The 23,182-nt window shown below is 40.7% G+C and overlaps 1 protein-coding gene across 3 annotated transcripts in view; it reads right to left on the bottom strand.

Annotated features, from left to right (window-relative positions):
- The window catches only part of grik2 (glutamate receptor, ionotropic, kainate 2), a 346,843-nt gene that overhangs the window by 256,754 nt on the left and 66,907 nt on the right, over positions 1-23,182 (bottom strand). For all 3 annotated transcript variants that reach the window (XM_084942889.1, XM_084942892.1, XM_084942890.1), the window contains exons 3-4: positions 9,913-10,080; positions 7,927-8,184 (exon numbers count right to left, since the gene is read on the bottom strand). In XM_084942889.1, coding sequence (XP_084799015.1) covers positions 7,927-8,184; positions 9,913-10,080 — 426 coding nt within the window. The remainder of the gene's footprint in view (positions 1-7,926; positions 8,185-9,912; positions 10,081-23,182) is intronic.

The following is a 23,182-nucleotide window of genomic DNA, read 5'->3' as shown; positions in this document are numbered from 1 at the left end:
TTTACTTCTTGTGTTCTCCTAATCTTGACCACCTGCCTGTGATAGCACTGACTGTAGCTGAGGAACAAAAAAGGGCAAACACTTGCCTTCCTGTAATAAGCGCATTCATACAGAGGTAATCTATGGACACACTGTAGCCTTCCCTTTTGGCAGAGGAATACATTTCTCTAAAATTCTTCTGTAAACAGAACATCATGTGAGAATGGATGACATGAGTTTTTCAGGTGACACAGCAGTCCCACAGTGACAAATGAAGCTTCTGTGGATGAACAAACCACCTGAAAAACGAATACAAGGCTGGTATATAAATCACTAATATGTTAAAAGCACATATTAAGGATTGTTGCTCACCTGTGTTTCTGAGAATGTCAGAAGAAGCTTGTACTGCATCAGGTGAAGTTTAGCTTTAAGGGTCGGGGAGGAGAAAAATCTTTTAAGGACTTTTTAATTTCCAATCCATCTCTGAAAGAACAAAAGCAAAAACTACAATGACATGTGAAGGGGACATGTTGATTATTGATGCAGCGCTGAACACAGGTCTCCAAACTGTAAGCTGATGCAGCTCAAAGTATTAAAGCAACAGTGTTTCTCTTTGCACTTCTTAAATCTATCTTCTCTCTATTAATAAACAAACAACATAAAATGTATTAATAAATCAGTCACAAAAATACAGTATAGAGGACAGCACGTGTTTACTGTCAGCCTCAGTCACTGATCATTTACAGAATTACAGAGTCTGGCAGTCTTTGCATGATGTAAACATTACTGTGAGTTTCTAACGGCCTCACAGGTGTGCCAGCAGGAAAGAAGGTCCAACAAACACCAGCCTGAGGTTTGTCATGCAGGAGTAAAGGAGCCAGACTTTTTTCAGAACTTAATTTTACATCGATCCTGAGCCGATATGATACAGTTTGAACGAAGCAGTGGAACTAGCACATACTGACTAAAAATGCATTGAAGATAATCAGGATATTTAGAATCAGGCTGCAAATAACCATTTTACTGCTAATTTAATTAACTAGCAACTTAGTCAGGAGAGAAACTGATATTTCTCTCCTGACAGTAATCACTGTACGACAGTATACTACAATACCTTTGCACAGTAACTAAGCTAGCAGCGTAAAGGTGATAAAACACGTAACAATATCTACAAATGCATCTCAAAGCTGCTATCTCAACACATAACATCACACTTTTAGTGCTCATTGAAACTCACTGACGTATCATAATCTCTCCATTTAAATGGTCTTACCTGTAAACGCTGCCGTATCCACCGGAAAGCAGTGAAAATGGATTCTGGAGTCTTCCCATCATCCTGTTAGTGATGCTTCATCTTAATGGATGATAACAAACTTTCTGACCGTCTAGCAGGTATAGAAGACGCCTACCGGCCCACATCTATGGGGCCCATTACTATAATAACGCCCACTGAATGGGCTGATGACACCTGAAGTGGGTGCAATGCAAATAAACTTGTGGCGTTGGTGGGAAACTGATGGGAGACTAGTGCAAGACAAGCTGCTGCTGCTCTGAGATCATTGATCCCCTGTGCACTTTCACTAAAGCACTGGTTCTTAAAATCTTCCTCCATCACTTGTTATTGGCAGCTTAGACTAAATGATAACTACAGCAGTGATAATAGTTTGCAGTTCTTCACTAAATCAGCCAGGAAGCAGTGCAGAAAGAAGACATTCAGGAAGAATGCAGCAGGCTGCATGAGCTTACAGTAAGAACATAATGAATGGGCTCATGTTGACAGGTGGACCTCAGCCTTACAGCCTGACATCACTATAGATTCAATAAATGTTTGACAACTAAGGAGTGCTGTGCATTTAAATCTTAAAATCAGTGGCAGTGGAGTAAGTGTTTGTGACAGATGCATGTACAGATGTACCTGTGTTGATCCATTTAGTGACTCCCAGGATTTATATAAATTCATGAAGTGTTGTAAGTAAAGATCTTCTAACACTGTTGCCACTAAAACAATCAGCCTAATTTTCTCGGCCATAATCTGCATGTTTCCAGGCTCACGACAGAGCGAAACTAAGCGTGTCTTTGTGCATCTTCTCTTTGTGTTGCCTGAGCTGTCTGAGGAGAGAAACAGCTTCTGCACCTAGCACAGCTCTCTGTTTTACGGTTACTTAGTTAGTTAGTTAGTTAGTTTGTTAGTTTGTTAGTTAGTTAGTTAGTTAGTTAACACCAGTAAAAACAGGCTGACACACCTGACTGCTGCGCTTTCTCATCATAAACACATGTTGCAGCAGCACTCTAACGCTCTTCCTCACCTGAGATATTTCTCCTTCCCTTCTGCATGGCTGAATCCTCCTTCATGCCTTTAAAAATCTGCATGCACAGGCAATACTGGCAAAAATTTCTCAAGTGGGAGGAAAGAGGAGTGTCAGCGCTGATCAGTATTGACTGTGCATCCATATTTAACTCTGCATGAATATTTCATCCCCCCTAAGCATTTATTATGGGGCCGTCTGGGAGTCTCCCGAGCATAAACCAGATTGGTCCACCTGTGATAAATATCCTTATAAGAGAGCAGCCCTTCCACCATCCAACTCCCCTTCTAGTCCATTGCCCCCGACGAGGAAGAAGAGTTCCTTTTACTGAGCCATCAATCATCATTGGCCATATAGATGTTGAAGTAACTCCTCCAGACGGCCGATCCACATGTGTGATAGGAGTACTGGCTGATGAGTCACTAAGCTGCTGAGAGTCAGGGTCAAGGTTACTTTGACCCTCACCACTTTGGACAGCTTATTTAAGTTCAATGACATTTGGAGAACCTGGAGAAAGATTACAGCAGAAGCAAAGCTTCAGAAATGTGCACATGCATCCTGCTGCTGCCTCCCCATCAACACGTCTATGGGTGTAAATGTGAGGAAGCTAAAACAGAAAATATGTATTTATTATTGGAAACTAGATTTATTCACCCAGACTTCAATGATTTATGCTGAGAAAAGTATCTGTTTCCCTGAACTCAGTCTCTGTAATTAATTGTACTCTTCACATATTGCATCACATATATCAACACCAAAATTGTCACAAAATTTGAGAATGGGAGCAAATAAGTTACTATATGTATGATAGAGGAATGGAGGGTAATAGCAGGAGATCTCTGCGCCTCTTCTTCCCCACTCACTGTGTCAGCTTTCACATAATTATTATTCAGTAAATCAGCAAATAAATATAGGACTGTGTTTGAAGGCTTTCACCCATTAAGAGTCTCAAACGTTGCTAAATAAACTCAAATCTTTCATATATGTAGCGTGTATGTGTGCTGAGCAATGAGACGAGGCTGAAGTCACTGCTGCGATGTGATTAGTCAGGAGTGTGCCAATCAGATCAGAGCCTGTTATCAGCATAACTGAATATCAATGAGCTGTTTTGTGTGTTATTGGGAACTGACACATGGATGGTGGAGAATTGAGTTTAAAGTCAATGTCAATTGTAACTACAGAAGTAACTAAGAGCTGACGGCAGCCCACACCAGATTTCAGGTTCGCGTGGATTCGGACCTGCATGCGTACGCGCACAGTGGCTAGCTGGGATTGTGAAACATCAGCACTTTATTTTGCTCAAAGATTTCTTTTTGCCACGTCAAGATTTACTGACCTTAAAAAACCTGAGTGGAACACCTTTCAGCACATCCTGTCATATTATCCATCTTCCTCTTCAAACTGGCTGAGTGAAACACCCTTTCAGCTTGTTTGGCTGTTCACTGGCAGACTTAAAGAAGGAATATTTCTCTACTATCAGCAGCTCATTATATTTGTATTCTGGAACATTTTCCTCAGTTTGGGATCTTTCTAGCTTTAGTCATGTTTTGCTTTTATTACACATTCACTCTTGCTGAAATCCATGCCATCCATAACAGCTATTAATCCATTCTAACAGCCTTCCATCACTGGACTAGGAGGGGACTGGGGGTGTATCTGTTCCATCTACCTACTGATTGCAGTGTTGAAGCAGTCAACTGGTCACAATTTCCTGCACAGATCTGATACTCAAATTATAAACAGCCAGTACAAACAAACAAACACTTTTAGACCGGAGCAGCATTCAGTGTACACAGAACCTGATGATAACGACAGACGTTAAGAAGACTTTCAGCAGGAAACACCTCACAGGTTTAGTGTATCATCCAAATTTTCTATTATGTCAGTTAAGTCTTTTTCTAATAACTTGATGGTTTTGGTTTCAGTAGTGTTTTTTTAAAAGCTCCATCTTCATCTCCACCACCAGCATCAAGACTCCGGGGGATTCTCCCCTTAATTCCTGTCGCTACTGAGATTCTGTTTTGCTGTGATGGGCCATCAGAGTCTAACTACCAGATAGCTTAATTGAATGAACCACAGTCAGTACCTGCTGATGACGCTATCTCTTTATTGAACTTGCTCTATAAACAGTTAGGAGTTCACTAAGTTTTATCACATGTGTCATTGTAAGAGACTGAGCTTGAAACCTTGATGGTTAGAATCGTGTTTGGACTCTGCTCAGGGTCTTTTTCAGAAAAAGGTTGTGTAGTAATAACAGACAAAATGACTCGTTGGTCATAATACCTGAAACCTGATGCTTGGACACATTTGGTCCATGGAGCACACTGATACATACAATAGCACACAGTCAAATATATCGTGGGTGTAATCAAACTTTGCAACAGCAGCAGCTGCAGGAGTGCTATTCCTGGTTGTTGTACGGATGTAATGGCTGACTGGGGGAGCTATAACACATGCTGCTGCCATTTCAGTTTGGCTATTACAAAGTTGAGCCGTTAGAGGAGGACCATTATTGTTATTGATTTGCTTGTTTGCCGCCTTCATGGCGGAAAAGCAGCACACAAAGAGAGATTGTTTCTCCCCCCCCCCCCCCCTTTTATGTCCCATTCTGGAAAGCAGGTGGAGAACAGCAGATGTGGACTCCTGAGGAAGAATCCGTGAGATTATATAGAATAGAAATGTTCTGCTACATTGCCTTTGTCTTGGTACTTTAGGCAGGTAGCTAAAGGTAGCAATGCAGCAAGACAGAAAATAAAAATAAAACCCAGTCCTGCTGGAACCTGTTCAATGATTCAAACCAGTCTCCTTCAATGCTTCAGTTTGCCCTCAGTATCCTCTATCAGGGCTATCTGCATTTACTATCAAGTCACCTGTGTAAATGGTGACACTGAGCAGGTAAAGGTGTTTGTAGGTCAACCCGGGATCTCATTTCCCATCACCAAGACAGAAAATCAAGCTGTTGTTAACCCCAGGATGAACTAGCTGTGTCCACTTTACAGCTTAATTAACTGCGGTTGTGGGATCAATCAGTTTCAAAGCCCCACCCATAAACTCCATCACACACACACACACACACACACACACACAGTTCTCTTCCAAACACCAGCAGCTGTCTGTTGTAGGTTTGAGTGTTTACTAAAATAAAAATGAAAGCATTCTAACGTCTCACCTGTTTGTTTTTATTCAGGCATACATGTGGACTATGTTTATCAAGAGAGATGAAGCTTGTGTTTCTGTCATGTGGTGATTGTGCTTAACTGTATGAAGCTTATGAGACATTATGAAACAGAATTTAGCCAAAGTGCTTAAGATACGTTTTTAAATGATCTTTTTTTTCGTGAAGAGATCTACTACATCGTATGTAATTTCTATGTCATGTGTAATTTCCATTGCAGATATCAATCACCGTTAAATTAAGAGGGGATGGCAGTAAAACCCCGGAGCTATGATGTTGTAGAGCGATCGAGCTGGGGAAGTCGGTAAGTCCAGACTCCCGTGTGAACTTAAGAAGTCCTGACTAGTGAAAACGTGAGTACAGACTCGCGTACTTGAGTATTTAGAAACGACCTAACAGTCTGCAGTCTGTGAACTGACCTCAGCTAACGCCAGCTAACAGCGTTCGCAGTCAAACCCGCTCTCAGCCATACGATATGTGACTACATGCTCATCCAACTGAGCTAAAGATGCGTCCAGCTGTGTTTAATCACCAAAATTGGAGAAGGCATAGAGAGGGGGCAGCCTAACATATGAAACAGGAAATGATATAATATGAAATCAATTCTACATGTCAAGTTGTGTGCCAATATTTGCTGTGTAGTAGAACTGAGACATTAGTCATTACAAACATTTATTTGAAATAATATTAAAATTCTCAAACAGAAAAACATTAAACATAAATATATAAAATATAACTATTTACAGGGAGACAGGAATAAAAAGGACCCAGCTTAAAGTGGAAGAGAAGGAGCTTTGGCTGGACCCGCCCCTTTGAACTAGGTCAGAGCATCACGTCACCAGGCTCCTGATTGGTTGTCGCGGCGCGACTTGAAGATGGAGTTCAGATTTTTCCAACTCAAGCTGTAGACACGATATGCGTGAATGCACCACACCAACTGCAGTGCGTATTTCTATTCGCGCTTCAAGCGTGACTAACACGTTTTCGCGACCCAAATCTGCTTCTGAATTTTCGCGGAACCCCCAGTCGCGCTTCATCGCGCTCCTCCATTGACTTTACATGTAAACCTGACGCTCTGGTCTATCACGTTCGGTGTGTACGCACCATCACTAACACTACAAATTTCACGTGTCTATGGCTGACTTAAAACCTCTTTTCCACTGTTTATCTTCGGTCCTGACTATTCACAACAGAACGTAAGGACAGTAAACCACTGATAAAATCTTTCACACTGCTATTTGCAGATTTCCCTGATCATGTGTGCCTACTGGTTTGTTCCACAAAGCATGCACTAGCTGAACACATGCACTGCAGTTCGTCGATCCAGGCCAGTTCAGTTGCAGCCTGTCTGTTGGATGGAACTCTGGGAGGCCTGGCAGCCTGTCTCCATGCTGGCACTTACCCTGACCTCTGGCATATGGTCCATGTACCCAGCCTGCTGGCTTATTTGTCATCTGGTGACCTAGACTGGACTCATCGTAAGGTCTGAACAAGGTTTCATTCACCGCATAAGGAGAAAAGCTACTTCCTCACAGAATATGAACTCAACAAGCCAAAACCTCAGTAAAAGCAAGTGACACAGAGAGAGCTTGGATTCTGTAGCACTGCTGTAGTTTTGATTTACCTTTTGTTTTTTAGATTACACTGAAAGATAAACGAATGAATGAATGTTTGTAGTTTGTAGTGGAAAATGTGTGTGTGAAAGGTCAGACTGAAAAAAGTTTAACCCTCTATTTTCCAAAACTTCAGCAGTTTGTAATGTATTGCACTTTATGTCTTACTTTGCAGTATGTTACTTAATTACTCAATGAGGAAAGTATTTTTAAATCTATTTGTTACAATACTTTTAAAGTGATCTGAAAGAAACTGTCCCATAATTATTAGTTAACAGGTTAAAGGCCACAGTCACCTAGATTAAGACAAATCTCTATCCTAATGAGGACATATACGGGATCTTTCTTTTAGTTTTTACGTATATACATAAAGCAAAGTTCAAAGTTAATCCAAAGACACTTAAAGTCATTTCCACAATAATTCTTCTACCTGCATGAACACGTAGTAACGGCGCCTGGAAGCTTACTGCTCATCGTTTGTAACCTGCTGCAGATTAGGGCCTAGCTTTGTGTTAGCATGCTCTTTGCACAGATAGCATGCTTTGTATTAGCATGCTATCTGTGCAGATGGATTTCTGTTAGCAGTATGATGCTTCTCTCCTGGATGCAGTTTGAACTTAACCATCCTGCTCTTGTTCTTTTGTCCAACAAAAATAAAAGTCATGTCCATACCTTCACAGTAGACCACTCTACTATTTTCCTCTTCCCAAACACAAACTGAACATTCAATTCTGGGAAGGACTATATTTCAAGTGAAAAGATTTTAGCATGAAATGCTATTAAAACTCTCAAAGTTTTTTAAATGTATATATGACAAGAACTTTCAGTACAAGAACTGTGTATGCGGCCTTACCAGTGCTGTCATCATAAACCACCGTCACCGTCTTCCATTTGAAGAAGTGGACCAAGTCCAGGATAGCCCGGCTGAGGGAGGAGAAGTCTGGATAAAGGCTCACGTAGAAGACATCTCTGTTGTCTGACACCTGATGCTTCCATTTGGTCTGGATGTGTGGGACCCCAAGGGCATTACAAATAGACTGGACAGCATTAGCAGAGGAACTGTGAGAGGGACCAAAAATCGCTGCTACCCCAAGAGAAAGCTGGTCACAGGCTAGGGAGACAAAGCATTTAAATTGGTTAGCCCGCTGCTCCTCGGATGCAATACGTCAACATTAATCTGTGTTCTGCATCAGACCACTGCTCCATGATAGATGTATATAACCATTACACAGGTCAGCTTTGCATACATTACAGATGAGGACAGAATTATTTATTTACAATTCATCATTATTCATTCTTATGAAAATGTCATTTTTCAAAGGTTTAGTTTTATTTTGTGTGCTTTGATCGTTTTGCTTTGCGTACAGTAACATATTATTTCACAAAAACGAAAACCTACCAAGGTCAACATTATTAGTCACCCTAATGCAACTGTGCATGATTTTTACTGGATACGTTTTTACAGGATTGTAGTTTTCAGTAAGTGCAGTCCCAGCCTTATCTTCTTTGGCAAACCTCTCAAACTCCTCCTAATGGTCTTCTGACATGGACCTTGGTCTTCAATTCATCCGACAGATTTTCAATAGGACTCATATCGGGGCTTCGTGCAGGTCAGTCAATATCATCCATTTTGGTCTTCTAGAGGTTGCGCTTCACTAGGAGCAAAATATGTTTTGGATCATTAAAGTGTGGGAAGACAAAACAACAAACCAGACCCAGTATTCAATTACGAAATTCCCAGTTCCAGATTCACTGAAGCATCCCTACACTTTGGGTTATACGCCTCTTCCCTCTTTCTTGGTAAATACGCAGCAGCGCTGTGGCCAAAGAACTGTAGTTTTGTCTCATCTGACCAAAGGAAGCATGCCCAGTATCCATAATCGTTCTCCAGGTTACCTTAGCGTACTGCAATCCAGCTTGAAGTGGTCTCTTCTTCTTTGAGTCAACAATTTTCAACTTGACGAAGTCATTTCCAAGTATCATCTTGGCAGTTGTCATGGGGTCTTTCGACATCTCTCTCTCTAGATTTTGTTACAGAGTCGTTGACATCGTTGGCTTCCTCTAACAGGATTATCCTGCACTGACTCTTTGATTTTCTTGATGTCTGCACTCCAGTTTTTGATACTTGGAAACACTTTGGTGACTTTGCTTCATGAGCATCAACAACTCTAATCAGTCTAAACGGATTTCTTTTGTTTTTGGCGTGATGCTTTCTCAGACAGATCGAAACCATGCTAACGTTTTCATACTGGATGTAAACTGGAAGATAACCCATTTAACTGGTTTTTACAAGCTTAAGGCATTAAAGAGTTAAAGCGCATAATTTCACAGCAGTGTTTTGTGGCTCAAAGAGGAGATAATAATTTTGTCCTCATGTGTAGTTTTGTCTATTGACAACAAGTCTAAATCTATTAAATATACTCCTATCAAGTGCATCTTCAGTTTGATGACTTACCAACAACACATATCCTTGTATTTGCTGTGCACTCTGATTACCTTATTTAATAAAAGAGACTTGAGTAAATCACTAAGACAGGATATAATGGCCCATAATTGATAAGGGACTTGAAATGTCAGCCTGATGCACACAGAAAACTGATAGATTATAGCACTTTATTGGCTGTCTCTGGGGGCCAAGCAGGTCTTTGAATTACTGCCGCTGAGTCATTACCTGGAACCAATCAATTATCTCTGTTTACATTTGTAGTGCTCAGCCATTTCTCCCTCGCCTGATTATAACTGCCACAACCTAAACGAGTGCAGCTCAGCTCAGGGGCCTGAAACAGTGACTACATATATATTTATATATATGCACACACAATCACAAGCAAGCAAATACCTTTCCTGGAGGCTTCGAAACTGTCATAGATGTTTATCCTTTGGATGTCATAGGTGAGTGTGGTGTTTGGAAGCAGAGTTCTGTTTCTGTTGATTGTGTTTAAAGCAAACTTAAAGGCGAGTTCCTCCGCACCTGATGGGCCACTTTCAATGGACTCAAATATCCCCCCTGCAAACAAAGAGGCATACAATCAGTAACAGTCATCAATAATATGAGACTTCTGTTCAGCTCACATAAATACATAGAAAATAAATTAATGGCTTTTTAAAAGTGGCTAAGATTCAACAATCAAAAAGACTTTCATGTCATTAAAGGTTAACCACCATCTCAATTCGATAACAGTACTGTGCCCTGTGGTTTCTACTTTTGGCAGAATATAGCAGCTACTTCTGAATCATTCCACATATCAGGTATATCCAAGTCCCAGGACACAAACATACCAAATATCTACACTCACACTTTACCTTTTCAGTCAACTCAAAGATGTCTCTGTGAGAGACCGAGCTCTTGTTGAGCTTCTGACCATCATAAACAAGTGCTTTCTACCACGTTTCTGAGTGTAGCATGTTTTAAAGGGAACCATGTTTGTTGGTTCAGGCGTGACCCTCTGAGCAGTAACTTTAACTCTGATGAAACTACTCGATAACCGCTCATGTTAAAAGCAGCACAGAGGCAGAAACTGTTCCACTATTAAAGTCAAAACTGACTTGATAAAAATACTTAGAAATGAGTCATCAGTTCAGTTCATTGCCTTACGGCCTCCTCTCCTTAGACAGACCATTTTGCTCTTCCACCTGCTTCCTCCTCTCTGACCAGGTTAAGAGAAGGTGGGCAAGGCTGAAGGCCTCAATGGCTCTTAGAAACTATGCCTGCCAACTATCTGTGAGTCACATTTACAACCTACGTCTGACTGATGCTATGGAAAGCAACCTGCCACAGAGTTGCAGTTCTCACCAATTTAACACAGAGTTGTGAAGAATTATCTTTTGGCACAAGCAGAACAGGAAGTCATGTGACTGATGATCTCTCTGTTACCAAGTCAGATGTGGAGTCATAAGGACCAGACATTTTTGTATGATTCCAAAACATGTTTGATTTCAGCAGTCTGTTTCTGACATGTCTATGACAGCTCTGAATCAGCTCGAAAATAATGCATCATGTTCAAAATTCCCATTTTTATGGGTTTTACACCAGGAAAAATCCATTATTACTGCAAAAGCAATCTGATCGAGAGAGGACGTTAAAATAAAAACTTTATTGCCCTCCATTTGAAACTCTGTAAAGGATTTTCTTCAGAAAGCCAGAGGAGGTTATTGTAAAAGTGTGAGCACTCACAGCTACAGTCCTCGAGTGAATACGTCTGACAGGCAGCAGATGAATGGACTAAGAGAAGGCCTAGAGAGCTGGGGGTAAGGGTTTCTGTGATCAATGAACTCTGATTGGCCAGTGAATCAATCAATCAAGCCTTTGGTGAGCAGTGAAGAGCAATGGTAAAAGAAGTGTTGAGGTTTTTTGTTTGGGGTAGCCCTACGGCCTGACCCCGCTGGCTTAGTGTCAGTCAGAAGGAACCCCGACTCCATGCTTTATTTACTCCAACTACAAGCACTTGACTGCAGCGCTCTCAGCGAGTCTGGACATAATCCACACACATCGCTGTACAAGCACTGCACACACACCTGTCACCAGCATACACTGAGTCTGTTACAGTGACTGAAATATTTAGAAATGCTCTTTATCAAAGGGGATTTATCCTGTTTAGGTGCAGGAACGTAAAGCAAACCTCTGAGCTGAAAGACGGCTGGCAACCGCTGAACTGTTGAAACTTACATTAGTATTCATCTCATGAGGGAGCTCTATTTTACATGCTATAATGAGTTTGAAGGAATTAATAAGCATCAGTTAAGCAGGATGTACTATAATTGGAAAACCGAGTGCTTGGAATTTTCACACACCATACATTTGCCATGATGATTCTTCTTGTTGTAAATGTTGACTGTGATGGTGTCAATCTGAGCAGGAATAAACTTCTACTCGTTCATCTTCATGGACATAGAGCAGAATAAGTGATAGAGGATAGAAGCAAAGAGAAAGAAAATCCTCCAGTAAAGCCATTTATGAACGAGAGTGTAGAATTGGGATTCGTTTTCAAAATGTTTCTTTTCCAAACTTCTCAATATAAATTCATCAGTTTCCTGGGATCACAGTGGAGCTTTCCCCTTTAACAGTCATAACTCAGTAAGAAATCCTGTTTGTGTTCATCATCAGTGTCATGCATTAAAGTTTTCTTTGCATAGATTTAGTTGGGCTATACTCACAGTATATTCTCTTTGTATCGTTCCAGTAAGTCAGCAAACATGATATATCAATCACAGTAATACATGAGCTAACTAAGTAGCTAGTGCTATGTTACAGTGTTGCCCAGTGCTGCTGTTTGTGGTCAAAACACGTTTTAAGACTATGCTGACACTTTAGTCCTGTTGTTGTATTTGGTTGGTGGTTAGAATGAGAGTAAAGGTGCCACTTACAGGCATCATGTACACAGACTGTATCAAATACATGTGGAGAATCTAAGGATTTTAAGATTGTTGAAGGCAGATGTAATGATGTAATGTAGAAGATAATACAAGCATAAAAAACATTATTCCTGTGTTACATATTCTATCTTTTAAAAAGCTAAAAGAAGCCACTTTGTATATTAGTGTTTGTTTTTTCAGTGTCACTGGTGTTACATTTGCTCTTTTATGACCACCTCAATGTGTCTGGGTTTGTGATGCTTCTTTGGTGGAATCTGTACACTAGGGGTGCAACGATACTCGTATCGATATTGAACCGTTCGATACAGTGCTTTCGGTTCGGTACGCATATGTATCGAACAATACAAAATGTTTAATTTATTTTATCAACTTTTCTTCTGACTATGCTCAGTGGATCTGCGTTCGACTACTCCGCCTAGGCTGCACTGTCGAGCGCAGATCCACTGAGCGCAGGGCAAGCTAGCGAGACAGAAGCTAAGCTCGTTGCAACATGGCAAACTGAACCTCCCCCACCCTCATTCAGATCTGGCCTTTGGAACTATTTTGGTCTTCATGTGACGTATGACCCTGAAGGTAAGCGCGTCATTGACAAAAGTAAAACAGTATGTTGGATGTGCCACGCAATGCTCATTACATGGGTGGGAACTAGTGCGTTAGCACAGTTAGCTCGTTAATGTGTTAACGTCCAGCCCCACGCACGGGGCGATCCGCGGTAGCTCGTTAACGGAGATTTGCCGTGTTGTGGCGTTAACGTCATTTCAGATTAACGCTGACAGCACTAGTGGGAACACAACGAATATGACTGCACATTTACTCCGACATCATCCTCGTGCAAAGACAAGTGGAAGCAGACAAAAACAACAAGCAGGCATGCTACAAACTTTACCCGAGTCATTTAGACAGCCGTTAGCACAGGATTCTCCTTATGGGGACCTGATATGTTTAATATGCTGCTGAGAATATAGCCCAGAAGAAGCGTATAGTATAGCTTTTATTTTGGAAAGAGACGTTTCTCTGTAATAAACTCTCTTTTCCAAAGATGAGTGATTCCTCCATCAGATAGATTTATTTTTTTTAATTTTGTTGTTTTAGCAACATTAAATTTAAAAACTGTACTTTTGAGTTCAAATATATATTTATAATTTTAATAAATGACAAATTAAAAAAGCATGAACATTTTTTTGTATTGAAAAAATATCGAACCGTGACACCAAAGTATCGAACCGAACCGTGAATTTTGTGTATCGTTGCACCCCTACTGTACACATGAGCCGACTGTTATGAAGCTCATCTTAAATTGATCCAGCGTGGAGATGTTACAGCCTAACTACCAAAATGTTTCTCGATCGTGTTTTACGGGGTAACCTGTTTGTCACTGTTAGTCACGATGTCTGCTGATCTCCTAAAAACTCAGTAACCAAGAGAAGACATTACATTTTACAACATTTTACATTTTAAATTACATTTTAAAGATGCTAAAGAAGCACCTTGGAAGCTTTACGTGTGTGTGTGTGTGTGTGTTTGTGTTCCTGTCTAGCTATCTTTGTGAGGACCGAAATCTGCATTGTACTATACTTGTGAGAACCAACAGTCACTTGTGAGGACACACTCACGGTCCTCACAAGTTTGAAGCCCTTTTGAGCCTCAAAATGTGGTTTTAGTGTCAGAGTTACAGTTAGGTTATGGTCAGGTATAAGAGAAAGTTTGATTTAGTTGACTTTCATTAAAGTTCTTATTGCACGGTCCTGGGGGCCGCTGGGTCATCCAGATTTCTCCCTTGAGACTCCTGTTCAACTTCTCTGCTCCTTTTCTCCTCTTCCTCGATGGTCCTCTTCGCATATACGGTAGTCGATCCCTTATGACTGACTAGTTCTTGTATTAATGATTGTGAAATATTCAGCTTCTGAGCTTTGCGGGAAGAGTGATAGATATAAAAAAATATAAGAAGATAAAAATCCAAATAAATTAACTAAAAGATTAACTAAGAACATTATAGGGTTAGGGGCTAAGGAAAGCATTATGTCAATGAAGGTCCTCACTAAGATAGCTGAACGTGTGTGTGTGTGTGTGTGTGTGTGTGTGTGTGTGTGTGTGTGTGTGTGTGTGTGTGTGTGTGTGTGTCAGGAGCAATCCTTTAAAGTCATGCTGCTTTATCCACAGCAGTGTAGTTGTGATCAGTCAAGAGCGAAATCAATCAACAGCGTCTTTACTGATCCCAACGGTCCGTGCACAGAAAAGCCAGCGGGCAGGATACTCAGTGAAAATGAAACATGCACGATCCAAACACTGATTAATCAGAGTGAGTACGAAAAGATTCACAACGACTATCTCAGGAACTCACTCAGGTAAACCTGGCTGTTCACAAATCATATTTCCATTGTCTCCACACAAAATACAAAATTACCCACAACTACTTAATTATCATCTCTGTGTTAATTATAATTCATATATTTTAAAATATATATTTAACTTGATAAGAAAATATCTTCATTTTGTATTAAAGGCAATCGTTGTCTTTAAAATACTAAAAATCTGCAACTTGTTTGCTACAAAACATTATTTAGCTTTGAATAGACTGTTTGTCATTTCTGCTACATTGAAATAAATTTCTCTCTTGAATGGGGATTCTTATTGTTGTTGTTGTTGTTGTTGTGATCTCAGATGCTTTCACCGTGCAGACAGGGATAACTGTGAACTAACTTCCATCTTATTCGATCCATATTTATATTTGGTTATGTCCAGACGTTTCTGAAAAGAATGTTATGGCTTTGTGTTAACATCACTTTTAAGCTCAGATATGTGGGTATGTGTTCAACCAGTGACCTGAATGTGATCTAAAGAACAATGCTGCACCAGTTTCTCCGTCAGTCTTATTTTCATCCTAATAATACTTTATAACCAAAGCAGAGGTAAAGTAACTGTTAAATACTATTCTCACTTTATTATTATTTGTTCTCACTTTAAAAATAAGGAACACAAATACATGGGTTGGTGGGTTTTTTTGTTACTGATAAATTGCAAATATTGTAATGTTTGCATTTTTTTTTACTTCACTTAAAATGTGGCTTGAATTTACATGGCAACCTTAGTTTTTTAATCTAATTATATCTCTAATGACTTTGTGCTAAATGGACTGATTCTTATATAGTGCTTTTCTACTCTCCCGGAGTACTCAAAGCGCTGCATACAGCATGCCTCATTCACCCAATCACGCCCACTTCTAAACTCAAGTACAACTAATAAACAGTCACACTCCGAGGAACGCATCGGAAGGCAATTTGGGGTTAGCATGTAGACTGCGGGAGCCAGGAATCAAACCACCAACCTTCCAATCAGGAGCTGATCTGCTCTGCCACCTGAGCCACAGTCGCCCTGGACTACACAGAGTCCCTGCTGACGCAAAGACTCAATAACAACTGTGTTTAATCCATTAAGTTACTGTGCTCCCTTTGTGGACACGTGTCTCGTAAGCATCAAAACGATTCCCACCTTTTTCCAGAAGTCATTAATGATTAATTACGATACTGCCAGTAGCACTAAATCCAGAGTCATCTTTACAGGACTGAAGAAGAGTCAGACATTGATTGGGAATATTAACTTTAGCAAAAATATGCACTTTTTCAGATGCCCTGGTCAGGAGTCAAACCCCGACCTGTAGTTCCAAAGGCGAGTAGTGTTACCACGGTCCTGCAGACTAACCAGCGTCTCTGTTCCACTGTGGTTATCAGTGAGAGTCAGAATTTACACCGATTCAATCTGTGCTGTTTTAAACTTGATTGTTAACTGAACACCTCGTTCACAGTCAGTGTTTCATTAAAAAAGCTCCTTTTAACAACTGTGTTGTGTTTCTTTGTTTTCTAAAAACACGTGTTTTTCTACTTTCATCTCAATTTTCTTAAGAAAACAGAAAGACATAAATAATCTTCCTTCAGCTCATCATTTCTGTGGAGTGAAAATTATTTATGAGGAAAACTGACTTCCTCCACCCACTCTCTGCACCTCAGCTGCTGACAGTTTGATGGTGATCAACATCAGAGCATCAGTGCTGCAGAACGGGAAGCGTAGCGTGACGAGCTCCGAGAACATGTTCCATCTTTATCACAGCTGAGCCGCGGCTGTAGTGGACGTGGTTGGGGAGGGAGGTACTGAGAGTGGGAGGGGTGTGGATGTGGGTGCAAGTGGGCAGGAGGAGGCCTGATGGAGGCAATAAAGGAACAAAAACATGCATGGACAATGGAGAAAAAGGGTTATCAGTAAGATGCAATATACTAAATATACTTAAAATATAAATATGTTGTTTTGTTCTGTTTTAAATTACATCAGTCTCACTTGTGCTGGATTACATTAGAAAACGTGTGAGTATTTCATGCAGGTGCATGATATGTCACAGTTCATAAACTGACAGGATCATCCAAATACATCTGGGTATCATCTGATTAGTTATAATAATGAGCCACTACTTATAGGAAGCATACAGAGATTAAATAAGAGGGGCCCAATAACTGATAATCAGCTCTACACAGCATTCAAGGATCTCTGTGATTCGTGAGTGTGAGTGGAGACAAAATCCTGCCTCTTTTAAACCAACTAAGGATCGTTCCTGTGAGACCAAGCACACTTTCTAATCTGTATGTTACGATGCTCAGTGTTGAATTCTTTGTGAGCTCAGTGGTGTCAGCGCTAGACTGGATATCATGTAATAGAAACAGTTTCTGTGCTTGGATATCGATGAAAGGCTGAATGGGACTGACAAGAGTTAATATTTGAGAAGTTATTCATTTGAGACTACTCCACCACGAATGTAACCAATAATAGGAGGTTAGAGATAAGCTGATAATTATTATGTGCAGCAGTATCCAAATTTTTATTTTTCAAGATGGGTTGAACACGTGCAGTCTTTAATGATCCCAGGAGCACACCACAGAACAGCTGATCGTTTTCAGAAGCTCAGAGCTCAGCTGCTGCTTTTTAAAGACGTCGTGGGACGTGTATGCAGACAGCAGGTACAAGGGTTAGGCAGTGTTGGGTGAGTTACTTTAAAAAAGTAATTAATTACTTAGTCAATATTGTATTTAAAATACTTACCTAATTACTGTGTCAGAAAAGTAACTTAATTACTAAATAAGTAATTTAACGAAATACTTCTTAAAATCCATATAAACCTCGAGTGGGCAAACAATAGAAATTAAACTCTTTAAATAATAAATACATTTTTGAAAGACGGAGACTCTACAGGGAGTGCAGAATTATTAGGCAAATGAGTATTTTGTCCACATCATCCTCTTCACGCATGTTGTCTTACTCCAAGCTGTATAGGCTCGAAAGCCTACTACCAATTAAGCATATTAGGTGATGTGCATCTCTGTAATGAGAAGGGGTGTGGTCTAATGACATCAACACCCTATATCAGGTGTGCATAATTATTAGGCAACGTCCTTTCCTTTGGCAAAATGGGTCAAAAGAAGGACTTGACAGGCTCAGAAAAGTCAAAAATAGTGAGATATCTTGCAGAGGGATGCAGCAGTCTCAAAATTGCAAAGCTTCTGAAGCGTGATCATCGAACAATCAAGCGTTTCATTCAAAATAGTCAACAGGGTCGCAAGAAGCGTGTGGAAAAACCAAGGCGCAAAATAACTGCCCATGAACTGAGAAAAGTCAAGCGTGCAGCTGCCAAGATGCCACTTGCCACCAGTTTGGCCATATTTCAGAGCTGCAACATCACTGGAGTGCCCAAAAGCACAAGGTGTGCAATACTCAGAGACATGGCCAAGGTAAGAAAGGCTGAAAGACGACCACCACTGAACAAGACACACAAGCTGAAACGTCAAGACTGGGCCAAGAAACATCTCAAGACTGGTTTTTCTAAGGTTTTATGGACTGATGAAATGAGAGTGAGTCTTGATGGGCCAGATGGATGGGCCCGTGGCTGGATTGGTAAAGGGCAGAGAGCTCCAGTCCGACTCAGACGCCAGCAAGGTGGAGGTGGAGTACTGGTTTGGGCTGGTATCATCAAAGATGAGCTTGTGGGGCCTTTTCGGGTTGAGGATGGAGTCAAGCTCAACTCCCAGTCCTACTGCCAGTTTCTGGAAGACACCTTCTTCAAGCAGTGGTACAGGAAGAAGTCTGCATCCTTCAAGAAAAACATGATTTTCATGCAGGACAATGCTCCATCACACGCGTCCAAGTACTCCACAGCGTGGCTGGCAAGAAAGGGTATAAAAGAAGAAAAACTAATGACATGGCCTCCTTGTTCACCTGATCTGAACCCCATTGAGAACCTGTGGTCCATCATCAAATGTGAGATTTACAAGGAGGGAAAACAGTACACCTCTCTGAACAGTGTCTGGGAGGCTGTGGTTGCTGCTGCACGCAATGTTGATGGTGAACAGATCAAAACACTGACAGAATCCATGGATGGCAGGCTTTTGAGTGTCCTTGCAAAGAAAGGTGGCTATATTGGTCGCTGATTTGTTTTTGTTTTGTTTTTGAATGTCAGAAATGTATATTTGTGAATGTGGAGATGTTATATTGGTTTCACTGGTGAAAATAAATCATTGAAATGGGTATATATTTGTTTTTTGTTAAGTTGCCTAATAATTCTGCACAGTAATAGTCACCTGCACACACAGATATCCCCCTAAAATAGCTCAAACTAAAAACAAACTAAAAACTACTTCCAAAAACATTCAGCTTTGATATTAATGAGTTTTTTGGGTTCATTGAGAACATGGTTGTTGTTCAATAATAAAATTATTGCTCAAAAATACAACTTGCCTAATAATTCTGCACTCCCTGTATAGTACGCAGCGGCAGCATCTCTTCCACATTGTAGCCTGCAGTCATTTTTTAAGCACCGTCTGTGCTGCTGAAGTAAAACCAGGTTTTGCGGCTTAGCAGGAGTTGCCGCGGTGTTATCCATGGGTGATGAACAAGGATCACTCAGAAGTGTTCGTCTATGCTCCCGTGTCAGGCGCTTCAGTAGGTTACTCGTGCTATGAACAGCAGCCCATAGTTTTTACATATTACTTGTTTCAGAAAAGTGAAGAGACGGGAATATGTCCACGTCATAAAACAGCCACACGCTTCAGCAGCAAACTGGCGCGAAATGATGTGCAGCTGCACTACAGCGATGTTAAAGCGGCAGAGTTTACTTCAAATTATTGAAATTAAATAATGATATTCAGCGAGTTTAATTATTTTACAATGTAACGCAAGTACATTGTAAGTAACTGTAATTAAAATACCTAAAAATGAACAGTAATTAGTTACTCTACTTTTTCAGTGAAAAAGTAAATTCATTACAGTAACGCGTTACTTAGTAACGAATTACACCCAACACTGGGGTTAGGATGGAACTCTATTTGTTTAAGGGTTTGTAATCAATGGCAGTAAAACAAAGCTGGACTATTGTTAATTTTTGAATGGATAATATCAGAGAAATGGGCCGTCTGACTCTGTGTGAGTTAAAGATGAAAATATGGAGACTCTCTTTAACAGTGTGTTATGATAAACACTCAGCTCGTCTGATGTTTATCTTTTGATTTGCTACCACTGTAACATTTCTCCGCCCTGTTTACCACAAACAGTTTTCACTTACTCCTTCATAGCAACATGTTTTGTTATGTTTTGATTGAACACTGTTCCTGTAAGACCTTGTTCAGGTAAAATTGTGCAAGCATGTTTTATTGAATCAAACACTAACCTGTGGTTTCACGCTGAAAGTGAGTGTAATCATAAAAACAGGATTATAAATGCAACGCTTTGGGCCAAGATGACTTCTTTCTAAATCATAATGGTCATAATGGTGTACTCTTCCAGCGACTGGAGCATGATGAATTAACTTTATATATATTATATGTAATATATAACTTATTGTATTCAGTTCAGTTCATTTTATATAGTGCCAACTCACACTAACTGTCAGGCCTGGGCGCTTCACTGTAGGATGGAGTTCCTACAATATAAAAGAGTCTTATATGGTTTTAATGTGATTAATCCTCGTTTTCACTCTGCATTCATGTTCTGTGCGCCTGTGCAAACCCTGCAGAGACACTCAGTTTCTTTCACTAAACAGTATCATCATTATTCAGCGGTCTGTTTGTACTGAACACTTTGTACCTTTTTATATAAGATCAACAGCAGAAGGCTTTCTGTACTTCAGGGAGCTGTCTGCAGCAGTACAGGGAGACTCAGAGCGAGAAGACTGAAGACGTTTTCACACAGTGAGCCGCTGGAGAATTGCAACTAGGTTGTGTTTATTCTGTCATCTCTCCTTTATTCGGCTCCGTCTTCTCATCCTGTTACCTTCCTGCACTTTGTTTTTCTCTCCCTACCACTCATCTTTTCCTGTGACATCCTACGAGCGAAGATTACTATAAAAGATATAAGTGTGCGATGTGTAATTTTCCTCTCTTTCTCCTAATAGAAAACCTTAGGAATGCTCTGCTCGGCACTTTCACAAATGTCAGTGCTTCTCCACCATTGTCGAGCACTTGCACAGGCACAAAATGTCAGCATCTCTCTTCAGTCACAGTCTTTGCGAACTGCTCTCATCTTGAAATGTCAATGGGCAAACCATAATGAGAGGAAGCAGATTTTTGGAAGGCAGACAGCACAGCCTGCTGCAATCCATTATATAGATCTGTAAAGATCTACTGTGGTGTGTTGGCTTCCCAGGACAGAAAAACTCATCCTCTGTCCACAAACCTGTGACCCGAACAACCACACAGGCCTCACTCATCTGTACACTAAAGGAAATAATTGAGTTTCACACATTTAATGGGAACACTGAAGCTGTGCAGTCGTGCAATGTAATGCTGTGTTTAAAGGACAGGCAGACAACACAGCTTTATTTTGCTTAACAGTCCAACCTTGTCCATATGCACAGTTAGCTAAGTGCGTCTGTGCTGAGTTAGGCATCCAGTCAATCCAAAGGAGCAGCTCTTAGTCTGCAAGAAAATACAGACTGCTAACAGCACAGGATGTAAGTCCGATCTTTTCTCTCCTTTTCCTCGTTTCCTGTTTGTTTAACGATAACATCAGCTGACCAGTACTCACAAGTTTTCCTTCTGTTTCTAATGAGCAGCTTGGGGGAAACGAGGGAGATGATGGGTCAGAAGTCCGTTCCCTTGAGGCGATTTGTTCCCACATACAGCCTGATACATTCTGACCCACTCATTGTGAAGAGATCAGTCAGGGCTCCGGTGAAATATGGAGTAGCCTCAGTAGGCTAATTGATTCAGCTAAGTAGGAAACTACTGCGTGTGTGCAGACACAGCCTTTTTTCACTCGTTCTGATCAACTAATAACTTATTAACTAACAACTAATAATCTTGACGGCTCGGATGAAGACGTGTCTGTGGAGACGTGTCTGTGGAGACGTGTCACTGTGGCAGTCGCTCTGCCTGTGAAAGGAGGGTTTCCTCTGAGCGCTTCGATCCACGAGGACTAGAAAAGCATTTCTCTCATTGTGACAGAGCGTGAATTAATACAAAGAACTTCACCAGAAGTCTGTATTGTATCAACCCTACAGATATACATTGTGACCCGTGATAGACACAGTGATTTGATGCGCTGTTAATAAGACAGCTTTAATTCAATTCAATTCAATTCAATTTTATTTATATAGCGCCAAATCACAACAAAAGTCGCCTCAAGGCGCTTCATAGATACAGAGAAAAACCCAACAATCATATGACCCCCTATGAGCAAGCACTTTGGCGACAGTGGGAAGGAAAAACTCCCTTTTAACAGGAAGAAACCTCCGGCAGAACCAGGCTCAGGGAGGGGCGGGGCCATCTGCTGTGATTGGTTGGGGTGAGAGAAGGAAGACAGGATAAAAGACATGCTGTGGAAGAGAGACAGAGGTTAATAACAGATATGATTCAATGCAGAGAGGTCTGTTAATACATAGTGAGTGAGAAAGGTGACTGGAAAGGAAAAACCCAATGCATCATGGGAATCCCCCAGCAGCCTACGTCTATTGCAGCATAACTAAGGGAGGATTCAGGGTCACCTGGTCCAGCCCTAACTATATGCTTTAGCAAAAAGGAAAGTTTGAAGCCTAATCTTGAAAGTAGAGATAGTTTCTGTCTCCCGAATCCAAACTGGAAGCTGGTTCCACAGAAGAGGGGCCTGAAAACTGAAGGCTCTGCCTCCCATTCTACTTGTAAATACTCTAGGAACAACAAGTAGGCCTGCAGAGTGAGAGCGAAGTGCTCTAATAGGGTGATATGGTACTACAAGGTCATTAAGATAAGATGGGGCCTGATTATTTAAGACCTTGTATGTGAGGAGCAGGATTTTGAATTCAATTCTGGATTTAACAGGAAGCCAATGAAGGGAAGCCAAAACAGGAGAAATATGCTCTCTCTTTCTAGTCCCTGTCAGTACTCTTGCTGCAGCATTTTGGATTAGCTGAAGGCTTTAAGCTGGATCATAAATATAGCAACAAGCAGCACTGTCCATAATAGAGAAATTAAGGTTTGATGCAGCTGATAAATAAAAAGGACCAGGAACAGCGTGATGGATGGTTGGTATTAGCCCATTTTTTTACAGATGATTTGCAAGAATACAAAGTGAAAAGTGAATTCTTCCCCTCTCATACACATGCTATAAATCTTTCCTGCAGGAATGTACACAGAGAGAAAAAGTGAGAGGAGGAAAAGGAAGTCCTCTGCTTATATCATCGTTGGAATAATTCTGCTCACATCCATCATGCGCTCAGTTCATTTTTC

This window comes from Perissodus microlepis, chromosome 11, assembly GCF_051167445.1.
Source record: "Perissodus microlepis isolate ML-2025 ecotype Zambia chromosome 11, ASM5116744v1, whole genome shotgun sequence".
Lineage (NCBI taxonomy): Eukaryota > Metazoa > Chordata > Actinopteri > Cichliformes > Cichlidae > Perissodus > Perissodus microlepis.
Note: the sequence above shows the minus strand (reverse complement) of the source record. Positions and strands in the feature narration are given on the sequence as shown.